This window comes from Amblyraja radiata, chromosome 2, assembly GCF_010909765.2.
Source record: "Amblyraja radiata isolate CabotCenter1 chromosome 2, sAmbRad1.1.pri, whole genome shotgun sequence".
Classification (NCBI taxonomy): Eukaryota; Metazoa; Chordata; class Chondrichthyes; order Rajiformes; family Rajidae; genus Amblyraja; species Amblyraja radiata.
Window position 1 is genome coordinate 84,158,707 of NC_045957.1, and position 23,580 is coordinate 84,182,286.

General features: G+C 43.0%; 1 protein-coding gene and 1 long non-coding RNA gene across 4 annotated transcripts in view; one reads left to right on the forward strand and one right to left on the reverse strand.

Annotated features, from left to right (window-relative positions):
• The window catches only part of LOC116991102 (leukocyte elastase inhibitor-like), a 196,616-nt gene extending 184,426 nt beyond the window's left edge, over positions 1-12,190 (reverse strand). The window contains exons 1-3 of one of the 3 annotated variants that reach the window (XM_033049463.1): positions 12,151-12,190; positions 8,752-8,828; positions 6,134-6,312 (exon numbers count right to left, since the gene is read on the reverse strand). In XM_033049463.1, the coding sequence (XP_032905354.1) occupies positions 6,134-6,312; positions 8,752-8,809 (237 nt within the window). In that variant the 5' untranslated portion in view covers positions 8,810-8,828; positions 12,151-12,190. The remainder of the gene's footprint in view (positions 1-6,133; positions 6,313-8,751; positions 8,829-12,150) is intronic. The other 2 variants (XM_033049459.1, XM_033049467.1) reach the window with 2 other exon arrangements.
• A 9,869-nt stretch (positions 12,191-22,059) lies between these two features.
• LOC116984517 lies at positions 22,060-23,318 on the forward strand. Its single transcript, XR_004415053.1, has 2 exons — positions 22,060-22,178; positions 23,149-23,318. It is a non-coding gene; the product is annotated as an uncharacterized LOC116984517 (long non-coding RNA).
• The last annotated feature ends 262 nt before the right edge of the window (positions 23,319-23,580 follow it).

Sequence of the window (23,580 nt, forward strand, 5' to 3'; positions counted from 1 at the left end):
GTACTTCTCTCCTAGTTGAAATTTTTCCATCACCGAAAATAAATATGGCCATTCTACCTGGTCAAATGCTTTTTCAGCATCTAACGAGATAATTGCTAGCTCTGCGTTGGGGATTCTATTGGAGTATATAATATTAAATAATCTTCTCAGATTAAAAAATGAATACCGTTTGGGGATAAACCCTGTTTGGTCAGGATGTATTAATTTACTGATCACTAAGCTCAATCTATTAGATAGAATCTTAGTTAATATTTTCTGATCAGTATTTAAGAGGGCTATAGCTCTGTATGAACCTGGGTCTTCAAGATCCTTGTCCGTTTTTGGTATAAGTATGATTGTTGATTCATTTAGAGTTTCTGGGAGTTTCTGTTGAGTATAAGCATATTTGTACATTGTCTGTAGGCGTGGGGAAAGCAAGTCATAAAATTTTTTATAAAATTCCGAATTTAGTCCATCGGGTCCTGCCGACTTTCCATTTTTTAAGGACTTTATTGATTCTTCAATGTCTTTTATCGTAATTTCAGCCCCTAGCAATTCTCTCTCTTTCTGATCTAGACCCGCAAACTTACAATTCTGTAAAAATGTTTCCATTCCCGTTGATTGTTCTGTTATTTTAGATGAATACAATTTTTGATAGTATTGTAGAAATCTATCATTAATATCTTTAGGCAATGTTAATGTTTCTCCCTTATCTGTTCTAATTTTGTATATTGTTTTTTCCCCGTCCAATTTGCGAAGTTGACGTGCTAATAGTTTTTGTGGTTTGTCACCAAATTCAAAATTTAATTGTTTTGTATGTTGATAAAGTTTTATAACTTGGTCTGAATAAATCTTGTTTAATTTATATTTAAATACTGCAATTTTATTGTGTTTTATCGTGGATGATGCTGCTGCATTTTCTGTGTCTAATTGCTTTATTTCCATTTCCAGTTTCTTTTGTTTGGCCCTATTCTCTTTATTAAAAAATGATTGGGAAGAAATTAATGCTCCTCGTACAAATGCTTTAAATGTTTCCCAAAGAAGCGAGGCAGAGATTTCAGGGCTATCGTTAGCCTCAAAAAACATTTTAATCTGTTTTACTAGATATTCATTACATGACTTATCTTTTAAGATTTGGGGATTAAATCTCCATTGTGACTGTGTCTCTGCCATTCCGTTTACTTTGATCATAAATGTTAATGGGGCATGGTCTGAGATTATGATGTTGTGATATTGTGAGTTATAGGTGAATGGGATAAGTTTTGAATCTACCAAAAAATAGTCTATCCTTGAGTAAGTTTTATGTACTGGTGAGTAAAATGAATATTCTCGGCCCGATGGATTTTCAATTCTCCAAACGTCCTTAATATTAGTGGTATTAATGTATGAATTTAAAAATTCACTTGATCGAGATTTTAGTTTTCTTTGAGTTGATGATCTGTCCAAACAAGCATCCAATGTACAATTTAAATCTCCACCAATTATTAAGTTTTGTTGTGTACCTTCCGGGATATTGTTAAGAATTCTCTTAAAAAACAGAGGGCTATCAAAATTTGGTCCATACACATTGAGGAGAGTCACCTTTTTTAAGTATAACTCCCCTATTATTATAATATATCTGCCTTCAATGTCTTCTATCGTTGATATATGTTTAAAGGGTATACCTTTACGAATTAATATTGCCACACCTCTTGATTTATGTGAGAATGAAGAATGGTACGCTTTAGCAATCCATTTTGCTTTCAGTCTATGTTGTGCTTCCTTTTTAAGATGTGTCTCCTGGAGAAATATTATAGTTGTTTTCAATGATTTTAAATGTGCTAACACTTTGCCTCTCTTGATAGGTTCATTAATTCCCTTAACATTCCAACTACAGAATTTAATTCCCTCACCCCCAATTTTTATATTCATGTCTTGCATCTTGTGATTAAGTGGTAGAGCAGATGATTCAGCACACTCAACCCTACCTTATACTTGAACTTCAGGTAGATGAATTTTAGGTCACGTCTGTTTTCCATCCGAACGTATCTCCTTAAATAAAATATGCAATTCCATTCCATATACAAAATATAATGTGATATAAGATAAAAAAGGTGATAGCTAATAGGGTTAGTAAAGTGTGGAAAGTAAAAAAGAAAAGCAACTACAACTACAATTAGTGCAGTTAGTGATAGCCACCCTAATGTGGCTAAGCATCTATGGACTTCCGTAGCTTTTGGTTTATAAAAATACTAGCTCCGTGCTTTCCTTAAAAGGAAAGTTTCCAATTCGATGCATACAATTTGTGGGGGGGAAAGAAATATTGATTATATTCCATTAATGGTATAATTAGTAGTCTCAAATTGAGATATTAGTTTTGTATAATCTAAACATTTATCAAAGAATAATCAAAAACGAAAACATCAGGGCAAGGGCCATCAGACATTTCTCATTATAAAATACCTGAATCAAACTTTACTTATATTTCATACTTTTAATTAATTCTTAAATAATCTAAATAATCTTGTTATCATTAGTTAGTGTTAGTTAATATTCTTGATTATTAATAGTTGTTAGAGGTTAGAGGTTAGTACTAGAATGTTAGTTTTATATATATCCGTTGTAGGAAATATACCCAATTCTTATTGCGAATTTTAGGCAACTCTTAAATATAATAGTTTAAAGTTTAGAGTTCCATATCTTCTCTGCGAGATAGCAGTGTCCGGGTAGGTGTTAAGAGTTGAATATTTTTCAATCTTCGATCTTGTCCTCGACGTTCTTGGCAAATTCAAATGCTTCCGTGTGCTTGATGAAGAAGTATTCCTTCTTCTCGTAACTGACTCTCAGTGTTGCAGGGTATAACAGTCCATATCTCAGATTCTTTATGTTCTTCAGTATTCTTCTTGTTTCTGTGAACAACGCTCTTTTCTTAGCAACTTCCACGGGGTAATCTCTGAATACGCTAATCTTGTCTCCTTCATATACAAGATTTCTGCTTTTACCAATTTTCCTCATCATGTCATCCAATACATGGTCATATTGGACCTTTACTATCATTATTCTTGGTCGGTCGCCCACCTTTGGGCGACCCACTCTGTGCGCTCGGGCAAGTAATGGCGCCTGATCCAGGTTCAAAATTGTTTTCAGTACTTCTGCAGCAAATTCACGGGGGTCACGAGTCCCCTCTCTGCCTTCCTGGATGCCCACGATTCTTAAATTCTGACGCCTCTGTCGTCCCTCCAAGTCTGTACATTTTTCAGTTATTTGATACAATAACTTTGATAGGCGTTGGTTCTCAGTGATGAGTTGTTTTGTAGTTGCGGTGCTTGTCTCAGCAAGTTCCTCAAGTTCTTTTACAATCTTGTAGTGTTGGTCTAATGTCAGGAGAATAGGTTCAAGTTTAGAATCAAGTCTGGATTCCATCTTATTCAGTTTTTCATTTACTTCTTCATCATTTTGGGTCATATTTCTTTCCATTTCTAATTTCCAGTCTTCAAGGACTTCGTGTACCATCTCTGTAACTTCTTCTTTAATTTGGTCTTTCATTTCTTTTTTAAAAGATGCTAGATCCTCTTTAAAGTCCTGTCTAAGATTTTTAAGTTCCTCCTTAAGGAACGTTTTTAATTCTTCCATCTCAGTCTTTTTCTTCTTCTTTGAGATGTCTTCTCGGGATGCTGTTAAACCTGAGGCCGAGGCTTCAGTTGGGCCTACCTCTTTAGTCTTGCCGTTTTTTGCCTTGTGGGGGGGGAGTATGTTGAGTCGACATACTGCCGGTGTCGCGCGCCTGATGACGTCACGGGCTTAGTTCAAAACAATCGGTCCCGGGTTCTGCAGGTAGGATCTGTCTTTTCCTCCCGTTTTTTCGGATTTTTCACGGAGCTAGTTGGCGCGAGTCTCTCCTACTCCATAGCGCCACCGGAAGTAAACCTTTCCTATCCATAAATCTGCACAAGTGTCTTTTATATCCTGTTGTAGTACCTGCCTTAACGACCTCCTCTGGCAGTTGATTTAATTTACCAAGTAAAAAAGTTGCCCCTCTTACTCCCTTCACTTTAAACATATGTCCTTTGTTTTTGATTCTCCTATCCTGGGTTAAAGATACTGTGCATTCACCCTATCTATTCCGCTCATGATTTTACACACCTCCAGTACTCCAATGAGCTAAGTCTTAGCCGACTAAACCTCTCCACATAGCTCAGCCCCTCACGCCCTGGCAATATCCTCGTAAATCTTCTCTGCACTCTTTCCAGCATAATGACTTCTTTCCTCTAACAGGGTACCATATTTCCCGGCAATGAAGACGCACCTGCGTCAAAGACCCCACCCCATTTTGAGTTGCTAAATTTTGAAAAAAAGGCTGGCGGGACAGGATCAAGTCTTTGGTTTGGTCCAGGGGTCGGCAACCGTTTTTGCATTGGGGCACGTGTTTTTCAAATTAGTTTTCTGTAGTTTCCAGATCACCTGCGTGCCTCGGGACAGGCTGCAGTTCCCAGATCCCTCGCGTCCCTGGAACCAGCTATAGCGCCCAGGTCGCCTGCCCCGGGACTGGCTGCAGTTCCCAGGTCGCCTGCGAGCCTTGGGACTAGCTGTAGTTCGCAGGTCACCTGCCCCAGGACTGGTTGTAGCGCCCAGGTCGGCTGCGAGCCCTGGGTCTAGCTGCAGTTCCCAGGTCACCTGCGCACCCGAGTCTAGCTGCAGTTACACTGTCCAGTCCCGGCAGCCGCTCATAGCCACCCGAGCTACTGAGTGCGTTGCTGGCATGATCCCCCGCCCCCTTCCTTCTCAACGTTCCTGCTCTTCCTGCAACTTTACCCCGGCAGCCTAACCGTGCTGATCCGGGCCAGACTCCCCACACGCTGTGGAAGGAACTCTCCCGCCCCACGGTGATGTCCTTTTACAGTCACTGTACTGAGGGATAGCCAAGTCTATCTTTCTTAGCTAACAATCTATCCTTCGGCCTCTCAGACGCAGATACATTTTCGGGCCTTATTTGAGGGTAAAAAATAGCATCTTCATTGCCGAGAAATACGGAAACTAAAACTGAACTGTGGCTTCACCAATGTCATTTACAACATTGGTGTAATTTGAGGGTTATTGGAACTGGCCAAAAGAGGAGTTTGGGGCAGTGTAGAATAGCCATAATTACATTGAATGGCGGGATAGGCCTGAAGGGCCAATTGGCCTCCTCCCGCTTCTATTTTCTCCTGCTTTTATCTGGTCTTGTGAATAATGAGGATAATAAGAATTGTGGATAATGTGTATTCTGATAAGCCACAATTGCCATGGGGATAAGCTGCAGATGAGGTCACCATCTACAGTTTATCCCATTGATAACTTTGGCCCATCCCTGTCAGAGAGAATTCCTTTGTGCTGACACATTCCTGCCAGAATCTCTGCTATTTCAAACTAACTTCATTACTCAATTTCCAAGTCTGAAAAAGGATCTGCAATCTGAAACATTTCCATAGATGCAGCCAGACATGCTGAATGTTTCCAGCATTTTCTCTATTTTATTTCACTCAGTTCTACTTTAAAGCAATAGATAGATTCCTAAGAAACCTTGCCTTATAGAAAATATAACCCCATAAAGACAATACCACATCATAAAGACAACAGTGTCAATGGTGGAAATGGAGCTCGGGGCTACAGAGGTGCAGACTCTAAAGACTGCATATTACATTGCTTAATAGAATATAGTTGTAGTGTCAATAATAATAATAATAATAATAACTTTATTTATAAAGCACTTTAAACAACTACAGTTGCCACAAAGTGCTGTACATGAGAAATCATGAACAAAAAGCTATTACAAACAATTAAAAACCATTAAAAACCGTAAAACGAAGGACTATAAAAAACACACTAAAAATTAAAAGACATTAAAAGCACTAAAAACAGGAGCAATGCCTCAGCCAGTGTCGAAAGCCAAAGAATAAAAATTTGCATGGGCGCTACAATAGAAGGCTTATTCATGTCAATAGCCACATGTGGTTAAAGTAGCATGACTGATTATTGTGAGGAATGCAAACATGCAAATAACAAACTGTTCCAGCTCCAATTCAACAAACCAAACCCCGTCGATTCTCTCCACCCTAAAGCTTTACATGACCAAACATACTCCAGTTTGTTCAAAAACAGGACACGCCTTCTGAAGCTAACATAAGGCCACACCTACCTGAGCCATCTGAGTGGCTGTCTTCTCTTTCGCACCCAGATATACCAAGGCCAGTGCCACTGATATACTAAAGGGAGACACAAAGATGTTGCCAACTCTGTTCTGTTCATCCAAATGCTTGAACAGATCAAGAGCAAACTGTATATTTGCAGTAACCAAAGGATCCAAATGGATTAGATCTAGAACAGAAGAGGAAAAAACTCATTATGCATGGAGTTTGCTCATCTGTTCAACCAAGACCCCTTCAGGAAAACACTTTTTGACGTTCCATACATAGTTTATCGCATTGAAGCATACAAATTGGCCAGAAAAAGCAGCCTACCAGAGGACTGGGAGAAATTCAGTCCAGCAGAGGAGGACAAAGGGCTTAATTTGGAAAGGGAAAATAGATTATGAAAGAAAACTGGCAGGGAACATAAAAACTGACTGCAAAAGTTTTTATAGATATGTGAAGAAAAAAAGATTAGTTAAAACAAATGTAGGTCCCTTGCAGTCAGAAACAGGTGAATTGATCATGGGGAACAAGGACATGGCAAACCAATTGTATAACTACTTTGGTTCTGTCTTCACTAAGGAAGATATAAAACGGGGAATTACAGACCAGCAGCACATTTGGAAAGTGGTGAAATCATTGGACAAAGTAAGCATGGATTTATGAAAGGTAAATCATGTCTGACGAATCTTATAGAATTTTTCGAGGATGTAACTAGTAGAGTGGATAAGGGAAAACCAGTGGATGTGTTATATCTGGACTTTCAGAAGGCTTTCGACAAGGTCCCACATAAGAGATTAGTATACAAACTTAAAGCACATGGTATTGGGGGTTCAGTATTGATGTGGATAGAGAACTGACTGGCAGACAGGAAGCAAAGAGTAGGAGTAAATGGGTCCTTTTCACAATGGCAGGCAGTGACTAGTGGGGTACCGCAAGGCTCAGTGCTGGGACCCCAGCTATTTACAATATATATTAATGATTTGGATGAGGGAATTGAATGCAACATCTCCAAGTTTGGGGATGACACGAAGCTGGGGGGCAATGTTAGCTGTGAGGAGGATGCTAGGAGGGTGCAAGGTGACTTGGATAGGTTGGGTGAGTGGGCAAATGCACGGCTATAATGTGGATAAATGTGAGGTTATCCACTTTGATGGCAAAAACAGGAAAGTAGACTATTATCTGAATGGTGGCCAATTAGAAAAAGGGGAGAAGCAATGAGACCTGGGTGTCATGGTACACCAGTCATTGAAAGTAGGCAAGCAGGTGCAGCAGGCAGTGAAGAAAACGAATGGTATGTTAGCATTCATAGCAAAAGGATTTGAGTATAGGAGCAGGGAGGTCCTACTGCAGTTGTTCAGGGCCTTGGTGAGACCACACCTGGAGTATTGCGTACAGTTTTGGTCTCCAAATTTGAGGAAAGACATTCTTGCCAGAAAAGGTTCACCAGACTGATTCCTGGAATGTCAGGACTTTCATATGAAGAAAGACTGGATAGATTTGGCTTGTACTCGCTAAAATTTAGAAGATTGAGGGGGGATCTTATAGAAACTTACATAATTCTTAATGGGTTGGACAGGCTAGATGCAGGAAGATTGTTCCCGATGTTGAGGAAGTCCAGAACAAGGGGTCACAGTTTAAGGATAAGGGTGAAGTCTTTTAGGACCGAGATGAGAAAAACATATTCAGACAGAGAGTGGTGAATCTGTGGAATTCTCTGCCACCGAAGGTAGTTGAGGCCATTTCATTGGCTATATTTAAGAGGGAGTTAGATGTGGCCCTTGTGGCTAAGGGGATCAGGGGGTATGGAGAGAAGGCAGGTACAGGATACTGAGTTGGATGATCAGCCATAATCATATTGAATGGCGGTGCAGGCTCGAAGGGCCGAATGGCCTACTCCTGCACCTATTTTCTATGTTTATCAGAAACTGTGTTTGAATCTTTGACAGTGGCAAGCAGGTGGTAGGATCAATTACTCTGCGATCAGGAAAAATACTAAGATCCAATACGTTCCTTACTAAGATCCAATACTGGCTCTGCACTGAATGTCTGCAGGACAATGATTGTCTCTGACAGATATTTCCCTGAAGCAACAGTGTCAGAGGGCCTGGTCAACACTTCTCCCTGTAACCTCCTGGACAAGTAGATATACACAGTGCCTCATGTTGAGCTCAAGCTCCCATTAATCTTTGTGCAACATCAAGCTTGATGACTCCACTGCACAGCTCACCCTTCCATGTGGTTTGTCCAGACAAAGCAGCTCTGAGGAAAAGTCACTGACCATCTTGACACTGGGTAACTGGGGAGCTCATGGTGGTGATGGTAATGGTGAAAGTAGGTGCGTTTGGGGAGCAGCTGTGGGCGGCAGAGGCAAGAATGTGAAACATCCTTCCAGCACAGCTCATATCTACTGAGTAAGTGTCCTGCCTGCTTAACTTGCGTGTTACAGTGGCACAGTGTAATCAGTGGGGACTGAAACATTCTCCCAGCCCAATCTACAAGGACCCGTTTCTCACTAACAGCGAGTCCACTAATATGGTCCAATGAGTGTACCTACAGCCAGAGTTCATTAAAAAAATGTTTTAAATGAATAAACATTGGATAGATATTAGTTCCTGGCACTTACCGTCAGCCAATTGGTCCGTTACAGATTGTTGACACTGACCCATCTGCTTAGATGCCATGATGGATGGTTGGTTGACCCTGGGAAAGAACAGCAAAATAGTATTGGAGAAGTAGAATCACAGTAGAATACAGTTATACAGCATGGAAACAGGCCCTCGGGCCCGTCTTATCCCATTTCCTGCATTTGGCCCCAAAACTAGCAAACTCTTCCTACCAAATGTTTATATCTGTCTAAATGTCTTCTAAAAGTTGTAATTGTGATCATTTCCATCAGCTCACCAAGTTTTGTCAGAGCATTTCAGTATTCTAGTACCCAAAAAATCAGTATTTTGCTGAGGAATTCAATATTTTTACATGGTGCCATTTTGCTGAAAAAAAATGTTGTTTTTTATGTGCGGTCATACCCATGTAAGAGTACAAGAATGAATAACTTTGCTAGAAATTTACATGTCTTCTACGCACCTTACTTGACAGTGCATTCATTGTATACTTCTGTTTGAACAGCAACCTCCTGCTTTTAGCACCAGATGATGATGTAGAAGCCATTTTGGAAGCCTCCCTCTCCCTCCATAGCTCTCTCTCCCTCCTTCCTCTCTTTCTCTCCCTCTCCATCCCACCCTCCCCCTCAACCTTTCCCTCCCTCTCTTCCATTTTTCTCCCTCCCTCTCTTATTCTCTCCCTCCCTCTCACTCCCTCTCTCCTTCTCCCTCCCCGAACAGTCTGTGACCCATAGCGCTGTGGCCATAGTGCGTCTGTGGTCTCATCCACAGACCACAGTCTGTTTGTATTGGTGGAAATGTGTCAGCCTCGATAACAATCAGCACAGGAGCTCCTCATGGCTGCGTGCTCAGCCCCCTGCTGTACTCACTCTATACTCATGACTGTGTAGCCGGTCATGGTGCGAACTCCATCATCAAGTTCGCTGACGACCACTGTTGTGGGACGTATCACTGATGGGGATGAGTCAGAGTATAGAAGAGAGATCGAGCGACTGTCCATATGGTGCCAGCACAATAACCTGGCCCTCAACACCAGCAAAACCAAGGAACTGATTGTGGACTTTGGAAGGAGTAGGATGGGGACCCACAGTCCCGTTTATATCAACGGGTCGATGGTTGAAAGGGTCAAGAGCTTCAAATTCCTGGGCGTGCACATCTCTGAAGATCTTTCCATGTCCGAGAAAACTAATGCAATCATCAAGAAAGCTCAGCAGCGCCTCTACTTCCTGAGAAGATTATGGAGAGTCGGTTTGTCAAGGAGGACTCTCTCTAACTTCTGCAGGTGCACAGTAGAGAGCATGCTGACCGGTTGCATTGTGGCTTGGTTCGGCAACTTGAGCGCCCTGGAGAGAAAGAGACTACAAACAGTAGTAAACACTGCCCAGTCCATCATCGGCTCTGACCTTCCTTCCATCGAGGGGATTTATCGCAGTCGTTGTCTCTAAAAGACTGGCAGTATCATCAAAGACCCACACCATCCTGGCCACACACTCATCTCCCTGCTACCTTCAGGTAGAATGTACAGGAGCCTAAAGACTGCAACGACCAGGTTCAGGAATAGCCACTTCCCCACAGCCATCAGGCTATTAAACCTGGCTCGGACAAAACTCTGAACATTAATAACCCATTATTTGTTATTTTCACTTTATCAGTTTATTTATTCATGTGTTTTGTAGTCAATACCGATTATGTTCTGTTGTGCTGAAGCAAAGCAAGAATGTCATTGTCATATCAGGGACACATGACAATAAACTCTCTTGACTCTCTTGATCTTGATCTTGATGTGTAAAGCCCATAGCCCTATGTGTAAAGGCAATAGCGCTCCAGCTGGTAGCACTATTTTTAGAATCCACAGCGCTGTTCGTTTAAATTCCCACGAGTTAAACTGCCAGCGCTTTAAACCTGTAGCTGATCAGGCAGATCAAAACTTACAAAAATAATCATCCAGATCTTGAAATTTAAAAAACTAATAGATTTAATCTGCTATAATTTATATACAGAATATACCAGAGTGCTTTTAAAGAAAACAAAATCACTTTTAAGTGTAGCCATTGCTGCCGTGTGGGATATTTGTAATCAGCAATCTCCGAGAAGTAGCAATGAGATAATAACCCAGTGGGTGGCGCAGTGGTACAGTTGCTGCCTTACAGCGCCAGAGACCCGGGACCGAACCTGACTGCGGGTGTTAACTGCACAGAGTTTTTACCTTCTCCCCGTGACCGAGATCTTCGTACAGTTTCACAGGTTAATTGGCTTGGTATAAATTGTAAAATTGGCTTGGTATGAATGTGAAATATTCCCTGGTGTGTGTGTGCTGTATCTCTTAAATTAACCTATGACTACGATAATCTGATAATGTTGAGCAAACGATAAAGATTTGCCAGGAATCTGGGAATAATTTTGCAGCTTTTATATTTTGAATCATGACTGTGGGATTTCTTTCATCCAGACTGAAGACAGGGACTCAACGCTTCATCCAAATAAAATCTCCTCCCGAGTCCACTGATGTGAGCCATTAAATTGTGCAGTGGAATCCCAGTCTACATTTCGCTGCTCTAATCTCCAGAAAGTGTCCCTGAACCTGCCGAACAAGAACTGTCAGTGACCCATAATGAACAACGCCCAGCAGGGACCTGTATACTGGGGATAGACACAAACTCTCCGAGTAACTCTGTGGGTCAGGCAGCAACTCTGGAGAAAAGGGGATAAGTGATGATTCGGCAATACGTGTCTAACTTTGGATTATTAGTATCTGTAGTTCTTTGTTTCTCCCTGTGCACTGGTGTCGGCATTGAATTCTTGGAGGAGATTTTGCTGTGGGCGGACGAAATGTGTAAGAAATTACCCAGGCAGATCACAACATACACGAGTACATCAGGTAGAGCAAAATAGAAAATAATCAAAGAGCAGATTATTTTACAGCTCCAGAGAAAGTGCAGATAAAACAAGAGCAACAAGAAAAACGAAATCAGGAATTATTTGCTCGCAGAGAGAAAGAGAAGTCAGTCCAAGTGTCTGAGCTCTGTGGACTGCTGCCAATAAACTCGTGCTCATTTGCTTTGGGCTGTGAATACATTTCTCAAATGTTCGAAATGCACAGACATATATTAATAGTTTCCATCAGGCCGTCCGGTTACGTGGCGAGAATATTAGATAAAACATTAAAGAAACTTGATTCAGATAGTCTGGAGATTGAACGGACCAACATGATGCTAAAACCTCTGGAACAAACAGCCCGTATCTCAACAGTCATCGACCCCTCTGTAAAAGTACGGAATATTCCTACTAAAGTGTCGAAACCACGTCCCGGGACTCCTCGCTCAGCAGACGCTGCTGCAGTTGCAATGGGCACAGCGGTGAAGAAACAACGGCGGAGCTTCAAGCGAAACAAGGATACTCACCCTCAAGCGGCAGGAAGCATCAGATGCAGCCTGCAACTATCCACTCCCCTTTATAGGAAAAAGTCACCTGACCACTGTTGTACCACATGATAACCTGGGGGAATGCTGAACGAAACACAGTATTACTGACGACATGTATCGTGCAAAAAAAAAGGTGAAATTCAGCACTTGTTTGTTCAAACCAGACTGTGGGCGAGCATGGACATACACAGCGCGGAAATAGACCATTCAGCCCATCTTGTCCATACAGATCAAGTTGGCATACTGGGCTAGACCCATTTGGCACATAGCCTTCTAAATACATCATATCCAAATATCTTTTAAAGACACAATAGTAATCCGCTTCTAAAGCATTTTCTGGGAGCTCATTCCAGATATGGACTACCCTCTGTGTGAAAAACTTGCACATAGGATCCTTCTGTTCTCATCTTAAGTCAATGCCCTCTAGTTTTAGAATCCACTGCCCTGGGGAAAAGACTGAGCATGCATGTTATCTAGGCCTCTCATGCCTTGACTACGCTTGGTCTCGCCAATGTAAAGGTGGCGCACCAGGAGCACAGCGTGCAGGAGACGAGGTTTGAAAAGGTGCCTTTCCAGATCTCTTGGAAGGTTTAATGGGTTCCCTGGAAGGAAATGGGAGAAAAGCCATAGCTGTGGGTAGGTAGGTGGGTGGGTGGGTGGGTGGGTGGGTGGGTGCAGGTTACATGTAGCCTCACTCTGGCAACAGGAAGGTCAATATGGAAAGTGGTGCTAATCTGTGTAGCAACAGGGAGATACAGCAGGATTTGGCAGACCCTCCCTGTCCCTCAGCCCTCCCCTCTCCCACCTGCGTACATATTTGCCTTCTTCTGATAATTCACACCGCTTGTAACCTTTTCACAGACCTTTTCTATGTTCATCTCTGGCCTTTCATCTGAACATCAAAACCCACCATCACCCACATCCACCTATCACTCAAGATAGAGACAAAATGCTGCAGTAACTCAGCGGGAGAAGCACATCCCTGGATGGAAGGAATGGGTGACATTTTGGGTCGAGGCATTTCTTCTGAAGAAATATCTCGATCATAAAAGGCACAAATTCCTTCTATCCAGTGTTGCTGCCTGTCCCGCTCAGTTTCTCCAGCATTTTGCATCTATCTTCAGTTTAAACCAGAATCTGCAGTTCCTTCCTCCACCTATCACTCGCTAGGTTTTGTCATGCCCGTTTGACGGCACTGGGCCTGTACTCGGAGATCAGAAGTATGAGGGGGGAGGGGGCCTCATTGAAACTTACTGTATAGTGAAAGGCTTGGATAGAGGGGGTGTGGAGAGGATGTTTCCACTAGAGGGAGAGCCTAGAACTAGAGGGCATAGCCTCAAAATGAAAGGATGCAGCTTTAGGAAGGAGCTGAGGAGGAATGTCTTTAGTCAGTGGGTGGTAACTCTGTGGCATTCTTTGCCACTGAAGGCTGAGAAGACCATGTATTTGTAAGGCAGAGATAGATAATGTCTTGATTCGTACGGGTGTCAGGGGTTATTGGGATAAGGTGATGTGGTTACCATTACTTGAAATTAACTTGGGCGACGCAGAGAATTCTTCAAGAAATTGAAACCTTTATTTGCAAATAAAAGCTGGAACACCCCACGTCACCAGCCCATGTGGGTGCTCTCTCCTACAAACAAATGATTGACTCTTTATATAGCACTAGACTAAGTGTGACCCGTTGGGTCCCATGTTCACATGGGAGGGCTGATCCCCCGATGCAATATTCCACCTCTCCACCAATTTCAATATTGGTGGTCAGTGGGGGGGCTTTCTGAAGCGCTCGTATGGGTTCTTGGGGTGGCAGCTCAGTCCCTCAAGCCTGATCTGCTGGCAGCTCACTCACAGCTGGTGGGCTGGCAGTTGACTCATGGCTATTCCTTGAAATCCCATTTCAAGCAGGGTACAAGGACACCAAATTCAAATCCATTTCCCTACCATTTCAAGCAGGGTGCAGGGCCACCAAATTCAAGTGCAGTTTCTTACCACTTTGAGCAGGGTGCAAGGCCACCAACTTCAAGTGCAGTTTCATACCATTTCAAGCTGGATCCAAGGCCACCAAATTCAAGTGCAGTTTCATACCACTTTCAGCAGGGTGCAAGGCCACCAAATTCAGTGCAGTTTCATTCCACTTCGAGCAGGATGCAAGGCCACCAAATTCAAGTGCAGTTTCATTCCATTTCAAGCAGGGTGCAAGGCCACCAAATTCAAATGCAGCTTCATACCATTTCATGCAGGGTGCAGGGCCACCAAATTCAAGTGCAGTTTCTTACCACTTTGAGCAGGGTGCAAGGCCACCAACTTCAAGTGCAGTTTCTTACCACTTTGAGCAGGGTGCAAGGCCACCAACTTCAAGTGCAGTTTCATACCATTTCAAGCTGGATCCAAGGCCACCAAATTCAAGTGCAGTTTCATACCACTTTCAGCAGGGTGCAAGGCCACCAAATTCAGTGCAGTTTCATTCCACTTCGAGCAGGATGCAAGGCCACCAAATTCAAGTGCAGTTTCATTCCATTTCAAGCAGGGTGCAAGGCCACCAAATTCAAATGCAGCTTCATACCATTTCATGCAGGGTGAAACCATCATTAAACCACACAAAACACCAAACTCACAGTTCAGTAGACATTCAGTGTGTTCAGTTGATTCACAGCTCAGACAGAGCCGTGACCTCTCCCTCCCCCATCATGCCGAGACTGAGCCACACCCACACTTCCGGGTTTTATAATCCCTCCCCCTCCCACCGGAAAAGGTGTGGCCTTCATGGCGTGATTGACAGGAGAGATTCTCAACATTTTTTAAACACTAATAACACATTTATTTTTCATTGATGGGAAGAATTCTCTGCACCTGCTCAGCGGAGGGGGACTGATTAAGATAGATAAAAATCACAGCCGTAAGTGGTAGCGTTTTATCAATATACAGTGCAAACAGGAAGTAAGTGCATTTGCAGTAGTGACTTTCAACTTCAAGCCAAAGCACCCAAGCCACGATTTGCAGTAAGTAGTGCCTTTCAACTTCAAGCCAAAGCACCCAAGCCACCATTTGCAGTAAGTAGTGCCTTTCAACTTCAAGCCAAAGCTCCCAAGCCACCATTTGCAGTAAGTAATGCCTTTAAATTTCAAGGCAAAGCACCCAAGCCACCATTTGCGGTAAGTAGTGCCTTTCAACTTCAAGCCAAAGCACCAAAGCCACCATTTGCAGCAAGTAGTGCCTTTCAACTTTAAGCCAGCACCCAAGCCACCATTTGCAGTAAGAAGTGCCTTTCAACTTCAAGCCAAAGCACCCAAGCTACCATTTGCAGTAAGTAGTGCCTTTCAACTTCAAGCCAAAGCACCCACCACCATTTTCAGTAAGTAGTGCCTTTCATCTTCAAGCCAAAACACCCAAGCCATCATTTGCAGTAAGTAGTGCCTTTCAACTCCAAGCCAAAGCACCCAAGCCACCATTTGCAGTAAGTAGTGAATTTCAACTTCACAAAAGCACCCAAGCCATCATTTGCAGTAAGTAGTGCCTTTCAACTTCAAGCCAAAGCACCCAAGCCACCATTTGCAGTAAGTAGTGCCTTTCAACTTCGTCAAAGCACCCAAGCCACCAATTGCAGTAAGTAGTGCCTTTCAACTTCAAGCCAAAGCACGCAAGCCATCATTTGCAGTAAGTGGTGCCTTTCAACTTCAAGCCAAAGCACCCAAGCCACCATTTGCAGTAAGTAGTGAATTTCAACTTCACGAAAGCACCCAAGCCATCATTTGCAGTAAGTAGTGCCTTTCAACTTCAAGCCAAAGCACCCAAGCCACCATTTGCAGTAAGTAGTGCCTTTCAACTTCGTCAAAGCACCCAAGCCACCAATTGCAGTAAGTAGTGCCTTTCAACTTCAAGCCAAAGCACGCAAGCCACCATTTGCAGTAAGTAGTGCCTTTCAACTTCAAGCCAAAGCACCCAAGCCACCATTTGCAGCAAGTAGTGCCTTTCAACTTCAAGCCAAAGCACCCAAGCCACCATTTGCAGAAAGCAGTGCCTTTCAACATAAAGCCAAAGCACCCAAGCCACCATTTGCAGTAATTAGTGCCTTTCAACTTCAAGCCAAAGCACCCACCACCATTTGCAGTAAGTATTGCCTTTCAACTTCAAGCCAAAGCACCCAAGCCACCATTTGCAGTAAGAAGTGCCTTTCAACTTCAAGCCAAATCACCCAATCCACCATTTGCAGTAGGTAGTGCCTTTCAACTTCAAGCCAAAGCACCCAATCCACCATTTGCAGTAAGAAGTGCCTTTCAACTTCAAGCCAAAGCACCCAATCCACCATTTGCAGTAAGTAGTGCCTTTCAACTTCAAGCCAAAGCACCCAATCCACCATTTGCAGTAAGTAGTGCCTTTCAACTTCAAGCCAAAGCAACCACCACCATTTGCAGTAAGTAGTGCCTTTCATCTTCATGCCAAAACACCCAAGCCACCATTTGCAGTAAGTGGTGCCTTACAACTTCACCAAAGCACCCAAACCACCATTTGCAGTAAGTAGAGCCTTTCAACTTCGCCAAAGCACCCAAGCCACCATTTGCAGTAAGTAGTGCCTTTCAACTTCAAGCCAAAGCACCCAAGCCATCATTTGCAGTAAGTAGTGCCTTTCAACTTCAAGCCAAAGCACCCAACCCACCATGTGCAGTAAGTAGTGCCTTTCAACATCAAGCCAAAGCACCCAAGCCACCATTTGCAGTAAGTAGTGCCTTTCAACTTCAAGCCAAAGCACCCAAGCCACCATGTGCAGTAAGTCGTGCCTTTCAACTTCAAGCCAAAGCACCCAAGCCACCATTTGCAGAAAGCAGTGCCTTTCAACATAAAGCCAAAGCACCCAAGCCACCATGTGCAGTAAGTCATGCCTTTCAACTTCAAGCCAAAGCACCCAAGCCACCATTTGCAGAAAGCAGTGCCTTTCAACATAAAGCCAAAGCACCCAAGCCACCATTTGCAGTAATTAGTGCCTTTCAACTTCAAGCCAAAGCACCCACCACCATTTGCAGTAAGTATTGCCTTTCAACTTCAAGCCAAAGCACCCAAGCCACCATTTGCAGTAAGAAGTGCCTTTCAACTTCAAGCCAAATCACCCAATCCACCATTTGCAGTAAGTAGTGCCTTTCAACTTCAAGCCAAAGCACCCAATCCACCATTTGCAGTAAGAAGTGCCTTTCAACTTCAAGCCAAAGCACCCAATCCGCCATTTGCAGTAAGTAGTGCCTTTCAACTTCAAGCCAAAGCACCCAATCCACCATTTGCAGTAAGTAGTGCCTTTCAACTTCAAGCCAAAGCAACCACCACCATTTGCAGTAAGTAGTGCCTTTCATCTTCATGCCAAAACACCCAAGCCACCATTTGCAGTAAGTGGTGCCTTACAACTTCACCAAAGCACCCAAACCACCATTTGCAGTAAGTAGAGCCTTTCAACTTCGCCAAAGCACCCAAGCCACCATTTGCAGTAAGTAGTGCCTTTCAACTTCAAGCCAAAGCACCCAAGCCATCATTTGCAGTAAGTAGTGCCTTTCAACTTCAAGCCAAAGCACCCAACCCACCATGTGCAGTAAGTAGTGCCTTTCAACATCAAGCCAAAGCACCCAAGCCACCATTTGCAGTAAGTAGTGCCTTTCAACCTCAAGCCAAAGCACCCAAGCCACCATGTGCAGTAAGTCGTGCCTTTCAACTTCAAGCCAAAGCACCCAAGCCACCATTTGCAGTAAGTAGTGCCTTTCAACTTCAAGCCAAATCACCAAAACCACCATTTGCAGTAAGAAGTGCCTTTCAACATAAAGCCAAAGCACCCAAGCCACCATTTGCAGTGAGTAGTGCCTTTCAACTTCAAGCCAACGCACCCAAGCCACCATTTACAGTAAGTAGTGCCTTTCAACTTCAAGCCAAAGCACCCAAGCCACCATTTGCAGTAAGTCGTGCCTTTCAACTTTAAGCCAAAGCTCCCAAGCCACCATTTGTGGTAAGTAGTGCCTTTCAAGGCGGAGGGGGGGCTCTGAACAAAGTGGCCAATAAATGCACAGTGGGCCAAAAGTGGTCAAGGTCAGTGTTTTAGTAATATAGATAGATTAAGGGATTGGACATGCTAGATGCAGGAAACATGTTCCCGATGTTGGGGGAGTCTTTAAGAATAAAGGGTAAGCTATTTAGAAATGAGATGAGGAAAAACTTTTTCACACAGAGAGTTGTGAATTTGTGGAATTCTCTGCCACAGGCAGTGGAGGCTGATTCACTGGATGCATTTAAAAGAGGGTTAGATGGAGCTCTCATGACTAGCGGAATCAAGGGATATGGGGAGAAAGCAGAAACGGGGTACTGATTGTTGAAGATCAGTCATGATCGAAGGGCTCGAAGTCATGATCGCCGGCTCGAAGGGCCGAATGGCCTACTCCTGCACCTATTGTCTGTGTATCTATGTATGTATGTATATATACTGTACACACATCAACAATATGGATGAGCATTTACAGGGCATGGTTTGTAGCTGACTCTAAAACAGGTGCTATCATAGAAAGTGAAGTTGCTTATCAAGAAATACGTCAGGTTCTTAATTGTGTAGGAAGTGGGAGTAAGTGAGCGTGGCATTGGACATTGGGAAGTCAAACCATATGAGCGGTGGTGGTTTAAAGGGCATTATTGAGTGGAGGGATCTAGGAGTACAAGTGTATAATTCCTGCAGTGCAAGGGTTAAACTGACAATTTCAGCTGAAATGTTAAATGGTTATCAGCGAAATTAGCAGTCAGGAGTCTACGAAAACAAGTTTATTTCCTCGCACCTGCGATCAGTGCATGGGAAAGGCTGCGTTGGTGAACAAAACAGCAATGTTTGAGTCGATGTTCCCAAACAATGTCTAACAATGTCTAGATGAGCTGAGCAAACAACAGCAATAGTTGGGTAGACCACCCGTGCCCCCTGCCGCTAGTAGAGCAGAAACACTGCAGACAAGGGGGGGCTTGTTGAAGGGGGCAGTGGCGCGCGCGGTCTGCTCTGATAAGAAATGCCATAAAGATTGGTGTTGGGCGCCCTTTCGAAAAAGAGAACGTCAGCCTTCGACTGTGTTGCAAACGGTGCCAGGTCACTGAACTCTGATGCATGTTCAGATGAGTTTGTGGATGGGTTTACATGATGGGCATATGTTTAGGATGATAGAGGAGAAATTTTATTGCAATGTGAAGGTCAACTTTTCTCAAAGAGAGTGGTACATAAACGGATGAGCAGCCAAAGGAACTGATTGAAGCGGACATAATAACAACATTTAAAAGACATTAGGTCAGGTATATGGTTAGGAACATTTCAGAAGGATATGTGGCTGGGCATATAGGACAAAATTTGATGGACATCTGGGTCAGATTAAATGAGTTGGGCAGAAGGGCGTTTCCATGCTGTATGATTTACTGACTATCACTCTACAGCAAAGTGTTAACTTATTGAGCAACTATGTTCTCAGGAAGATTAAAATTAAAATGCCCCATTTGTAAAATTGAACAACACGTCTCAACAAAGCTTAAAAATATGATTTTAGCACAAGTTCCAACCAGTTCCTTGCAACCACTCATTGGATGTTAGTAAATGCAGAGATGTGCCAAATAACCTCCCCTTTGGCTCCCTGAAATATTCTCACAGCTTCCAGAATGTACAGGCATTGCTGAACTATTGAGGACATTTCTTATGGTCAATGCCAAATGTCCTGGGAAATTCAACAACTCTTTTTAGTTTAGAGACAGAGCATGGAAATAAGCCCTTTGGCCCACTGAGTCCTCGCTGATCATCAACCATCCATTCACACTAGTTCCATGTTATCCACATTCTCATTCTTCGTTACACACAAAGGGCAATTTACAGAAGCTAATTAACCTGAAAACCCTCACGTCGTTGGGAGGTGGGAAGAAACTGGAGCACCTGGATGAAACCCACATGCTCACAGGGAGAACCTGCAAACTCCACACAGACAGTACCTGAGGTCAGGATTGAACTCAGGTCTCTGGTGCTATGAAACAGCAGCTCTACCAGCTCTGCCACTGTGCCGCTCAAAGTTTCTCCTTTACCTGACATATTTCAAAAGCTTCACCAGACAAAGAACTGGATCTGGGAGAATAAGGATCCTTGGTGTGGTTGTAGTGTTGTAGAGTAGAGATATCTAGGGGCGCGGGTGCATAGCTCCGTGAAGGTGGAGTCGCAAGTAGATCGGGTGGACAAAAAGGCTTTTGGCACATTTACCGTCATCAGCCAGAGTATAGAAGTTGGGAGGTCATGTGGCAGTTATATAAGACGTTGGTGAGGCCGCATTTAGAGTATTGTGTTCAGTCCGGGGCATCTCTGGATAGAAGGAATGGGTGACAATCCGAATTGAGTCCTTTCTTCAGACTGAGAGTCAGTGGAGAGGGCGACACACAAAGAGGATGTCGTTCCCTGTTCCATGCATACACTGGCCCTATCCCCAAATCTCTATCTCTGTTACATTGGTGTTACCCCCTGCACCTATACAGAACTCATGGACTTTATTAACTTCACCACCAATTGTCATCTTACACTCAAATTCCGATGGTCCATCTCAAACACCTGCCTTCCCATTCTTGATCTCACTGTCTCCATCACAGGAGATAAACTGTCGACTGACATCTATTATAAACCTACAGACTGCCACAACTATCTCGACAACACTTCTTCCCACTCTGCTTCCTGCAAAGACTCTATTCCCTGCTCCCAATTCCTCTGTCTATGCCCTGCATCTTGTTTTCCGTACCAGGACATCTGAGATGTTTTCACTCTTCCCTCAGAGATGAAGCCCTCACACGGTTGATGGTGGTACAGCGGTAGAGTTGCAGCCTTACAGCGAATCGATCGCCGGAGACCCGGGTTCGATCCTGACTACGGTTGCTGTCTGTAAGGAGTTTGTATGTTCTCCCCGTGACCTGCGTGGGTTTTCTCCGAGATCTTCGTTTTCCTCCCACACTTCCAAAGACCTATAGGTATGTAGGTTAATTGGCATGGTAAATGTAAAAACTTGACCTTGTGGTATAGGATAGTGTTAATGTGCTGTATGCACGGTATATGTTTAACCTGGAAATCAAAGGTAAAATCTATTTTCAAATAGCTAAAACTTTCAGTGTGTTGATTTCTGGATCTTGTTGCCTGTGGGCTAGTTTGTGACAGCGAAATAGAGGGGGTACAAGAGAGAAAACCTGAGGGAGGGTTGACTGAGGACTGTTGGGGCTGAAAGTAGCAATTAAAGGATAATTCACGTGTTCAAACATTCACTTATCTTAACTTGTTTAGTTAAGGAGTTCCTTTTAGCATTGCTTACAGGTGCAAGTTGTCAATGCATCAGTTGTTACCTGTTGCCAGCTTCTCTACGCTTTTCTCTTGGGTGCCATCTTACTGAAACAGTGAGCTCGCCTCTCCCTCTCCTATGCCTCCCCTACAGTCATTTTATAAACTTTCAAATTCTCAGAATTCATAGTTTATGACAATGGGAAGTGTTCTTTGATGTAAATTGGCACCAGAAAATACTGGGATTTATTCATTGTTGACAGCTGGACACATGCCAGATAACTTTGTCAATGCCTCATGACCGTAGTTATGTTGGACACACCTTATCACACTATTCATTCCATTATCCCAAAGTTCAGCTGTTTTTTGTGTTTCACTCCTGGCAGCTCCAAGTGTTCTGGTGTAAACTACACCTTTGCCTCAAGCACAGCAGGAAAGATATTTTGTAAGTCTAGATGCATGTTTCCCACCCACCTGAATACCTGTAACAATCACTTCAGTGTAAAGCAAAGATACTGGAGGAGCAAGATAGACCACTAGGCGAGAAAGCCGTAGTTGGCCATGGACGTCAAGGGTAATTTTTTTTTGCACCATTTTGGGAATCAAATATATGATTTTTTAAATTTCTGCTATAAAAATGTTCTGCTATAAAGTGCTCGAATCGCCAATGTAAGCGACCTGACCTGTCTTTCTTCAAGTTCCCCACTAAAGACGAAAGGTAAGAAAACAATTATAACTTTCTGTCGTGTGGCCTGCCCGATCTCTTCCTCTAGCTCAGATCGCGGAGCCGGGGGTCGCCAGAAGAATTGCTCCGATCGCTGGCCAGCGGACTATAACATTCTGAAGCCGCGGTGTGCGGAGCTTCTAGTCGCGGGGTCAGCATGCACTTTCCCTCGCGGAGTCTGGAATTCCTCGCCGGAGAAGTGCTCCGACCGCCAGCCTGCATCATGAAGCCCAGGAAGCAGCCGATTCGGGACCTCCAAGCCACGGAGATCCCGAATCGGCTTGTGTTTAAGCCGGTTTGAAATGGTGTTTAAAATACAGGATAAATGGTGTTAAATATACACAATGTACACAGATCAATGGTGTTTAAAATACATGATAAATGGTATTAAATATACACAATGTACATGGATCATTGGTGTTTAAAATACATGATATAGGGAACAATGACATGCCTCGAGGAGCACACATTATAGCCTTAATTTACTTCCCAATGTATGATGACTAACATATACAATTCTATTCTGATCCCGACAATGTATTATATTATAAAATACATCATTTTTTGGTACATGACCAAGTTATTAGAAAGTCTTCTTATATAGATCTAGACTTCCCACAATAATAAAGATAGACAAATATGCTGGAGAATGTCTCCAACATTTTTGTCTATCTTCGATTTTCCAGCATCTGCAGTTCCTTCTTAAACAATAATAAAGGTATCAAATTTTACACTGCTGTAAATTTTTGGTTTTGTTCGTGTTGTAAGGCATGCATGCTAGTGTAAGCTCTTCTACATTTAAGATAATTTGACCTATTAGAGGAAAAATGCATCTTCAATATACATGTCTCTCCCCACCCCTGAAAACAATTGCATTTAAGTGACATATCATCCATTCTGCACTTATGTAGTTATAATTAAATTTGTTATGTTAATTCTATATGATATTTTACTGTAATTTCAGATGTCGACAATGGGTCCAGAACACTCGTTGACAAGATCTCCTACACCGAACTACGTACTTTTCAAAGAATTGCCGTCTTTGTTCTGAACACCTTGTATATCTCACACATAAAACAATGTAAATTGTGTAAATCTTACCATAAATGACAGAAATAAAAAGTGTTATCCTTGTTTATGAATTTTGATGTAGAATTATTTTAAATTGAGTGGATTGATAGCAACTCAAATGGTGGTGAGTCTTCATTGCCGGGGGGGAGATTGGGAGATTGGGAGAGTGGGAGAGTGGGAGAGTGGGAGAGTGGGAGAGGGAGAGGGAGATATATATATATTTATATACATACACTAGACTAAGTGGGACCCGTTGGGTCCCGTGTTCACATGGGAGGGCTGGTCTCCCAACGCAATATTCCACCTCTCCACCAATTCCAATATT